Raw genomic sequence first — 9704 nt, 5'->3', positions numbered from 1 at the left:
AATTGTTTTGAATTTTCAAAAGATTCAAATATTGACATATTAATGATGTATAATGCATTCTAAAATCTAAAAGTTCAAAAACTATACAATATTAATCTACAATTTATTTATTAATACAAAATGGTTATGGTGCAACACATATTTGTATAATGTCAATTTTATATGCTTCTTTCTATTATATATATCTTTAATTATTCTTTCAAATAAAAACCCTATCGGCTACCCTTACACCTCCTTTTAAATGCAAGTGCTAGTATATATATAAAACAATTGACATACAGATTTTGGAAACAACGCATAATGTGAACGAAATAGGAAGAAGACGAAAGTGTATGAGGAGACTGAGGGAAATGCAAACGGCACGGTGCAATAAGTTGCACAATAAGTTGCACCGTAGCGGTGCCTAAGAGGTCCAAGGGATAAGTCCATAGAAAATTTCATGGATTTTAACTCATTAAAAATACTTTCTAATAGGTGCAAGTGCCAGTCTTAAAAGTAGTTGACTTGGAATAGTGCACGCGTGTCCAACCTTTCTCTGTTTTCTCACATCTTTCTAAAAAACAAAAAACAAAACATCGATTTCCTAAAACGAAAAAATGTTCCACAAAATGTCATATCGCAGTGGAAAGGTTTCTTCGAAATTCCCTTGGCAAGATCAACTGATCGAATCCCGGCGGCTTCACTGCTGGCAGTCGTCATTGAATCTAACACTCTGACAGAAACTGTCTAACATGTCGAGTGAATCCAATCTTGTAATGGAATTTAATACAGAAAAGGAAATGGCTGAGAAGGGTTTCGCCATGCGTAACCAGCAGGCAAGGTGGGGAGCCGCGGCGATGGCGAAGGATGAGGAAACCTATATGTACGCAAAACCTAACCTAGGGTTTCGACTCGGAGTCAAATATGACTGCGTGTCTGCAGATAAGGATGTAATGGGTCACAAGTGGCAATCTCAAGAGAGCAAAAGGAGGAAAGTCAATTGAATTTCAAGAGAGGGGTAAATGCCTTGTGTATTGTTATAAATTGAAGGACTGCGATTTAAAGCAGCGAGGCAATTCCGTTTAGATCGTTTCGCTTTCCACGGATATCTTGAGATTTGGGAAAAATGTTCATTCACAAGTTTTGCGTGGAGAGCCCAAATGTGAAGTACAGCGAGGAGAGCATTGAGTCTGTGTATGATTATCAGACCACCGAGCTTGTTCATGAGAACAGGGATGGGAATTATGAGTGGGTCGTCAAGCCCAAGAGTGTGAAGTATGAGTTCAAGACTGATACCAGGCTTCCCAAGCTCGGGTGGGTTATGTTCAATTTGTGTACTTTTTTGTTGTGTTTGTAGATTTGAATGGTTTTTAGATCTTCCTGGTTCTCTGTAATCTGTGGAGGCTTGGTGGGTAAGTTCGATTGTTGTATTTGTTCCGTGTTTGTAGATTTGGATGGTTTTTTGCTTCTTGTTTTTCTGTAATCTGGCGAGGAAGGTTAATTTCTTGTTTCTTTAGTCCCATTGCCCAAATATGTTAAATATGAGTTCAAGATTGACACCAGGCTTCCCAAATTCCGGGGACGAAGTTTGATTGATGTGTTTTTGGTTGTGTATGATGATTTGGAAGGTTTTCTTCTCCTCTGTTTTCTGTAATCTATCAAGAAACGCTAAAGCTAATTTCTCGTTTCTTTTGCCCAATTTGATATGTGGTGGACCGGCTAGAACATCTGATGCTAATTTTGAAATATTTTTCGGGAATTACTGGTTTATATGTGAAAACTATGAGACCTGTTTGCATATACATGGATCTAGTTTTATACTTACGGCTTGTACGATTTCAGATACAAAGTTTTTAGTGATTCAGAGAATCTTTTCATTTAGATGCTAAATAGCAGTTCTTTTGTTGTCGCCGTTTCTGGATTCGAGTTGTATTTGAAATATTTTATCTAACATTTCGAATTCTATGGATTATGGAAATCTTCGTCCAAATTGGTCATCCGCGGTCATGCTGACGCAGATGATCTTTTGATTTAGATGTTGAACAGTAGTTCTTTGAATTATTAACATTTAGAATGTACGGATTGTGGAAATTTAATATAATTTGTAGTTTTTGTTTAAATTTGTCTTTGTAATTTGTGCAGGGTCATGCTGGTGGGTTGGGGTGGAAACAATGGCTCGACCCTGACAGCAGGTGTTATTGCCAACCGAGAGTAAGGATTTGTGCAGATGTGCATCTTGCTTTTGGCAGATGGGAATCTTGCTTTTGTTGTGTTCTATTGACGATTGATTTCGACATATTAACTGAAATTTCAGTGGTTGGTGGATTTTTTTTATAGGGGAATATCTTGGGTGACGAAGGATAAGGTACAGCAAGCGAATTACTTTGGGTCTCTCACCCAAGCCTCCACTGTGAGAATCGGCTCGTATAATGGTGAAGAGATCCATGCTCCCTTCAAGAGCCTCCTTCCCATGGTAAAAATTGAATTTTCTTTCTGTTTCTCACCTGCCTTTTTTGTGACTCTGTTTTGCTGATTTTTTTTGGTGCGACGATTTTTTCTGTCGTCTAAATGGAAACCCCAAGTACTATTGTATTCACTATCATCTTCAGTTGCATGAAAATGATTTTCGTTTTTCAACAGAACTATCTATCTTCATAGAATTAAAGAATCCTTCAGAAAAGCAGCTTATCGAGGAATTGCTGGAATTACTCGTTGTAGAATCTACAAGGTTATTCTCAAGTGTCTTAGATTGTTTAAAATTTAGATTCCGTTCATATTCAAAATTAGGTTGGAGATTGGAGAAATGAGCCTCCTCCGAACATTATGTTTAAAAGAAGTGTATTCCTAACTGATCCATTTTGTAGCTCCATAGTATAAGGTTAGTAGCTCAGTAGTTGCACAGTAGCTCTGTATTAATGCTATTAGAGGTCAGTAGTTTGATATTTTTGATCCATGAAGAAAGCATGGTAGGCCCACGCAAGGAGCTCAAAAGTAACTCTCTTGGATCCACGTAAAAAGCTTAAAAGGCGCTCTATAGTAGACCGGCACCAAGAGCTCAGTGCTTTCTGTATACATAGGACGGTAGACGAGTATGCACATGGGAGTTTTCCTAAAATCAGGTAAATTGGTCCATGAAAAGCTTTTTCACCCTCCTTGGGAGAGGGTTATTTGCTCAGCGGTAGAGTACCGTAGTATGCAGACAGAGAGTAGAAGGTTAGCACATAAGAGTATTTAACTTTGGTCAGGGTTAGTTGCACAGTGCAGATTAGGAGTATGCACATGATAGTTGCTAAGTTTAGTTTAGGATCAAACTGATCAAGGCACATCATATGATCTAGTGACATTCTAGTTTCTCTGTCTAGAATAAAAAACTGATCGAGGTTAGTAGTCCAATATCAGAGAGGGTTACTAGATCTAGCACCCTTAAAATTAGAGGGTTAGTGGTTCAATATTTGAGGGTGTTCCCTCAAAACTAGAGGGGATTAGTGGTCACTGGTTCAATATTAGAAGATTACTACCATTGTAGTGGTCAGAAGATCAATACCCTTCTAGTGGTTACTGGTTCAATATTAGAGGGTTAATAGTTCTATACTTTTGAAACTAAAGGGAAGGGTTTCTAGTTCAATATTAGAGAGTTCTATACTCATGCACACTGGTAGAGGAGTATGCACAGGATCAAAAGGTTAGTAGTTCTATACTCTCAAAAGAATATGCACAAGATCTTTACTATGCACAAAATCAGATTGGTCCAGGTTAGTAGTACTTGTTTTTAGCTCACTAGTAAACTACGCTCAAGATCAAACCGATCCAGGTTAGTAAATACCTTAGTGTACACATGGACTTCCTAAGCCTAAGTTTGATCCCACCGATCCACTGATTAAGCGACATAATAGGTTCAGTGCCTAACTGATTCGTTGAAGACGACACAGCTGACTAAGAGGCTAAGTGCTTTGAGCACCCAAACCCTGATAAAGATCCGACCAAAACCTTACACTCCAACACGTAGATTCTGAGCCTAACTCGTCCAACACAACAGGTTCAGTGCATAACTGGCTCATTGAAGATAACACAGCTGGTTGCAATAGGTTCAGTGGATATCATTGTTTAGAGTTGGATAAAGTAATTTATAAGCTATACAATGTAAATGCATGCATAAAATCTCTCAAGATTTTGAGGAGAAGAATATCATAAAACAAGGTATGGTCGTTTTGTTTCTCTCTGTAGTTTTCTTCGGAGTATATCAAGCTTCCCATTTTAATCATAACTGGTATGTGCAGGTGGACCCTAACGATATTGTATTTGGGGGATGGGACATTAGCAACCTGAATTTGGCAGATGCAATGGCCCGAGCTAAGGTACTCGATGTTGACCTCCAGAAGCAGCTGCGACCCTACATGCAGGACATGTTACCCCTTCCTGGCATATATGATCCTGATTTTATAGCTGCAAACCAAGGTGAAAGAGCAAACAATATCATCAAGGGTACAAAGAAGGAACAGGTGCAGCAAATTGTTCAAGACATTAGGTAAGGCTACTGAATCTAGTCTTGCTTTGTCTGTTTTGCAGCAGTGTTGTATCCCTTTTTATCTTCTACACTTTTTGATAGCTTTCTAGAAGGAATTCATTATTTTTTCCTTTATATAGCTGAGAAATGCATGTTATGGTACTTAAAAGAAGAGTTGAGTTATATCCATCTCTTAACTGGGTCAGACGGGGGTTCATTCCTTGAAAAGCCTGCACAATTAACATATGTGCCTTCGCCTTCAAAGGCATTTGATTAAACATCTCTGTTGATGCTCCTAGGTTTTCCTTCGACAGACAATGCTAATTGTTTTCTGAATGTCTTCAACTCCTGTTTATGCAGGGAATTCAAGGCAAAAACAAAGGTGGACAGAGTAGTTGTTCTCTGGACTGCGAATACAGAACGATACAGTGATGTTATGGTAGGACTGAATGACACAAAGGACACTTTCCTTGCATCTCTGGAAAGGGACGAGCCTGAAATCGCGCCTTCATCTCTTTATGCTCTGGCCTGTATTCAAGAAAACGTTCCCTTCATCAATGGCAGTCCTCAGAACACCTTTGTTCCAGGTTTGTAGATCCATTACTGCCAGTCTTGGGGTTTGGGGTTTTTTAAGTTCTAATATAATACAAAGAGGTAGTATTTGCAATGACTAGACATCCTATGATCATTGGAGCGCTCAATTCTCTTCCAATAAAATTTCCTCCATAAGAAGGAAGCTGAAATATTATGTTGACATATATCAACACTTTGGCACAAGGGTTTTCCCATGCCCTTTAGTTCTAATACAGATCCAAGCGACAAACCAATATTTTATAATCAGGTGTGGTTTATTTGGTAGTTTAATATTTTCTACCAAGAGGGGTAGGTAGTGTTTGTAATGAAGAACAATTATGATTTGTGTAGCATATGTAACATGATCGGAGTATGATGTGTTTCAGGTCTGATAGAAATGGCGATTGAGAAGAACAGTCTTATTGGAGGAGACGACTTCAAGAGCGGTCAGACAAAGATGAAATCTGTGCTTGTGGATTTCCTTGTTGGTGCCGGTATCAAGGTCTGCAATTGCAAGAGCTATTTATATTTTATACAATGGTAGCCATGTTTAATCCAAACTACTTGAACTGATCAATGGTTTCTATTGCAGCCAACTGCCATCGTGAGCTACAATCACTTAGGAAACAATGACGGGATGAATCTGTCAGCGCCACAGACTTTCCGCTCTAAGGAAATTTCAAAGAGCAATGTTGTAGATGACATGGTTTCCAGCAATCCCATTTTGTATGGGCCCGGTGATCACCCCGACCATGTGGTCGTCATCAAGGTAGAAATTTAACAATTGTTCTCGATTTCTTCTTAACCACTTTTCTTGATTAGTCCTGAAATATATCAATTGTTACTTCTTGCAGTATGTGCCATATGTTGGAGACAGCAAGAGAGCCATGGATGAATACACTTCTGAGATCTTCATGGGAGGGAAGAGCACCATTGTACTCCACAATACTTGTGAAGACTCTCTCCTTGCAGCTCCCCTTATCTTGGATTTGGTCTTACTTGCTGAACTTAGCACCAGGATTGAGCTTAAGAAAGAGGGCGAGGTATTGTACTCTTTTTAAAGTGATCACCATAAGTTTACATTGTAGTGTTGTACATTCTGGGTTTCAACTAAAATTTGGAAATCGCAATTATTTCAGGCCAAATTCCACTCTTTCCACCCCGTGGCAACTATTCTGAGCTACCTCACCAAAGCCCCATTGGTAAGCAATTCATCGTAATTCCGGCTGAATTCATTATCTTTTCAAACTTAGCGGCAACTTATAATTGTGTGTCAATATCTGGTTCTAGTCATTTTCTTTTCAATCATGGCACCAACCTATAACTGTGTGTCAATATCTGGGTCGAGTCATTTTCTTTCCAAACATAGCAGAAAACTTATAATTGAGTATACTATCAATATGTGGATGTAGGTTCCTCCTGGTACTCCTGTGGTGAATGCACTGGCAAAACAGAGGGCTATGCTTGAGAACATAATGAGGGCGTGCGTGGGATTGGCACCAGAGAATAACATGATGTTAGAGTACAAGTGAAAAGGCATTTGAACAAATGAAGAACAGCCCGGGACCCGGGGACATGCATTTAAAGGGTTTTACTTCTCCGGATTTAGGTCCACCCTATTTTGTGGCTCTGTGGTTGCTAAGAATTTTTAAAATAACATTGGTATCAGTGTTTCCATTGCAGTTGGTTTACTTGTCTGGTTTTCAATCAGCTGCCAATCCTCATTTTATACGGCTCCTCTCTTGTTACTGAGAACTAAAGAACTAAATTTGGTATCCGTTGTGTTTCCAATATAGTTGGTGATTATACACTGCAAAAGATTTGGTGACGATGTATGTAGTTATATGAAAATATATATGCATGATATATTTACATTTTAAAAAGTTGTGGACCTTTCTTGCGACTGCTTTCTCTTATCATATTTTGTTGCTGTATGATTAGTTTGAATTATCTTGTAGCAATATGTTATACGTTGATTTTATTTATCCATGCAAAATTATGATCTACTACGCTGTGTGGCTTTGCTTCGATACGACTCTACATACGCTTGAATTACATGAAATCTTCCACTGGCGGATGAAAATCTCTAAACTACGGAGAGTTGCTCACTGCATCGTCATCTAAAACGAGCCCAACGAAGGATATGTAAATGCGATAGCACTTCCGTTACCGGATTTCTCGATTGGAATCATGGAAATAGCGGATTTTTAATAATGAATATTATTCTACATAAATTTTTATTAAAAAAATTGCCACTAAGTGTGAAATTAGTATATCCATCCTATTCTTGGACATATTTATGTTATTATTTTCCTATTATTAATAACTTTAAGTATCTATGGTCAGTAAACATAATTTGTAAATTTTTGTCATTTTGTAGTAAAAGTCAGAGTTTATGATAAATATTTGTAAATTTACAGATCTTTGAGAAGTGAGAATTATGGATATGGTTGTGACTTTATGAATGTATATTTATGTCAATGTTATGAATGATTGTAGGCTCTATGATAAATAAATATCACATGGGTGATCTCACAATAATGGGTTTCACTTTTTGATCAATTTGGACACTGAAATCAATATTTTTGCAACAAACATCACGTTCAAGTGACTATATTTCCAAAATTATAAATAATTTCAAGATGACATAAACTAGTGATTTTGAGTACTTTGTTCCTACTTTGTAATCATATTTTTTAATCTAAAAAAGAAATTTATTTATGTCAATTTTTTTTATCTCCTCCGAAAAGTGGTACATAATAAAATTCAATATTTTAAAAAGTGACAGTTTGACACACAACTTTTTTTTCTAGAAATGATAATGAAGTAATTTTTTCAACATTAGATTTGTAACATCTATATTCCGAGGATGCATTTGGTTTGATTTATTTTGGTTGAATATTTTATAGTTTATGAAGTTTTGAAGTGACATGAACCGTAATTTAGGTATACGTTCCGTTTGACAGATAATTTGAAGTCAATTTGGCATAAATCATTTTTTTTTTTTGAATAGAAAGGTATCTCAATAAGCCAGTTCTTTCATATTTTTCAAAAAAAATTTGACGTGGTTTACTAATTTTTTCGAGGTGTCAAAGTCAGTTGATGTTTAATCGGTAATGAACCTATAATGAGTTAAACTTATTTGAAAGTCTTAATGATTAAATTATGTATTAAAATTATAGTCGTTGGAAAGCTTGCTCCGAGGAGCACATTTTAACATTTTTTATTTTATAGTAGGAGATCATTCTCTTGCAATTATGGAAGTCAAAAGAGCAAAAAGAAAAAAAAATATGAAAAATAGGTGAAATTTTTTGTAATTTTGTATGTTCGCGCGAACGTACATGTGCCATAAAATTTTGTGGCCGCCGGAAAAGTTTGGGCACATGTTTGCCCGAACATATGTAATTCAACGTGTTCGTGCGAACACTAAAAAAAAATTAAAAAAGTTGCCATTTGTCTTTTTATTTGCCATTTGTATAACTATTTGCCATCAACTTGACGACGTGCATTGTTTTTCTTTGCCATGAATTTCATTCGCAAAATCGAAAGCATCAATTTGGTAAAAATATTGTACATTTAAATTATTTATTTATTTCTTTCATTAGTGAAGTTGTTTGACGGATGCATTGAAGTTAAATTAAAAATTAGTAACATATTAATGGTGTTAAAAAATGTATATTCTTATTGTGTTACTAATGGTCTCTTTGCAGCATGTGGCAATTGTGGAATAAAGACATGATCGTAACAAACAACTAATGTTTGTTTTGCAGGACGTTGTCGAAGACCATTGTGTGTTTGTCAAAACCATGTGTGTGGATTTATTAGATTAAATAACACTTCGTTTGGTGCTTAAAATGAACTTTTTATTTTCTGTCTAGTGTGTCTACAATGTTTAAATCCCTAAGAGTTGCATTGGATGTATCCTCTCCCCTCACCATTCGTGAATCTTGGGTGTAAGAGAAATCCATGTAACTTTTATAGGAGGCCTGCCTTGGACCAAGATACTCGATATTGGGTATGCTAGGGGACGACCTTAGAGCAGTAACGGGCCAAAAGCCAGGTCAACGTTCCAGTCGTTATATAAAACTCGATTACGGTGAAAACTGTGTCGGCAGTATTGCTGAGTGATAGCTATCCTCCATTACCTTTATGGTGCATCAAACCTCGGTTCTCGGGGTTGGGAGACCTTCTGAGGAAGTTTATCACTCACTTGCTGAACGAAATCCCCTTACTAAAAACCATGTTTTAGTGGCCAAAATCCTTTCTATCCACTGGCTCAAGGGGTCACCCCTGCCCGTGAAGACATCCTACATTCTCGCGGTCCTTAGTAGAGACAATAGTCCCTTGGGAAGTCATGCCCCTTGAGACGCGGATCTTGGTAGCCCCGAGAAGTGAGTGCGCTGTAAGGGGGAGCCTGTGGTGCCAAGGCCCTAAGTTGTCTGCTCTAGATAAGCGCGGTTGAACTTTGGTTCAAGTAAGAATTCAGTGGATACAGTTCTAAAGCCTAGGTTGTGGTGTGATTGTTCACTTTTAACAATAGGTATTCTTGTCTTAATGTGTCTTGCGTGTGTGTAAAACATAATCAAGATAAAAGCTAACATTCAAATTTACACCTTGGAAACTTGCAAAACCTTGTCAAAACATTAAA

At 37.3% G+C, this 9704-nt stretch overlaps 1 protein-coding gene across 1 annotated transcript; it reads left to right on the top strand.

Annotated features, from left to right (window-relative positions):
• The first annotated feature begins 1048 nt into the window (after nucleotides 1–1048).
• On the top strand, nucleotides 1049–6939 carry LOC149578263 (inositol-3-phosphate synthase-like). Its single transcript, XM_089828001.1, has 10 exons — nucleotides 1049–1293; nucleotides 2122–2190; nucleotides 2317–2452; nucleotides 4257–4504; nucleotides 4844–5070; nucleotides 5443–5558; nucleotides 5649–5825; nucleotides 5911–6099; nucleotides 6196–6258; nucleotides 6469–6939. Exons 1-10 carry the CDS (start codon nucleotides 1106–1108, stop codon nucleotides 6586–6588), a joined length of 1533 nt encoding a protein of 510 aa, XP_089684127.1. The 5' UTR covers nucleotides 1049–1105; the 3' UTR covers nucleotides 6589–6939.
• The last annotated feature ends 2765 nt before the right edge of the window (nucleotides 6940–9704 follow it).

The sequence above is a fragment of the Cupressus sempervirens genome, chromosome 1 (assembly GCF_028749045.1).
Source record: "Cupressus sempervirens isolate cs-2001-9-10 chromosome 1, ASM2874904v1, whole genome shotgun sequence".
Lineage (NCBI taxonomy): Eukaryota > Viridiplantae > Streptophyta > Pinopsida > Cupressales > Cupressaceae > Cupressus > Cupressus sempervirens.
The sequence above is the reverse complement of the archived record's forward strand: the minus strand, read 5'-3'. Positions and strand labels throughout refer to the sequence as shown.

Excerpts from the sequence above, each read along its gene's own strand:
- LOC149578263 (XM_089828001.1), top strand. The coding sequence starts at position 1,106 with ATGTTCATTCACAAGTTTTGCGTGGAGAGCCCAAATGTGAAGTACAGC. Across the intron at positions 4,505-4,843 it reads CAAATTGTTCAAGACATTAG|GGAATTCAAGGCAAAAACAA; the intron begins GTAAGGCTACTG and ends CTGTTTATGCAG. Across the intron at positions 5,826-5,910 it reads ACCATGTGGTCGTCATCAAG|TATGTGCCATATGTTGGAGA; the intron begins GTAGAAATTTAA and ends TACTTCTTGCAG.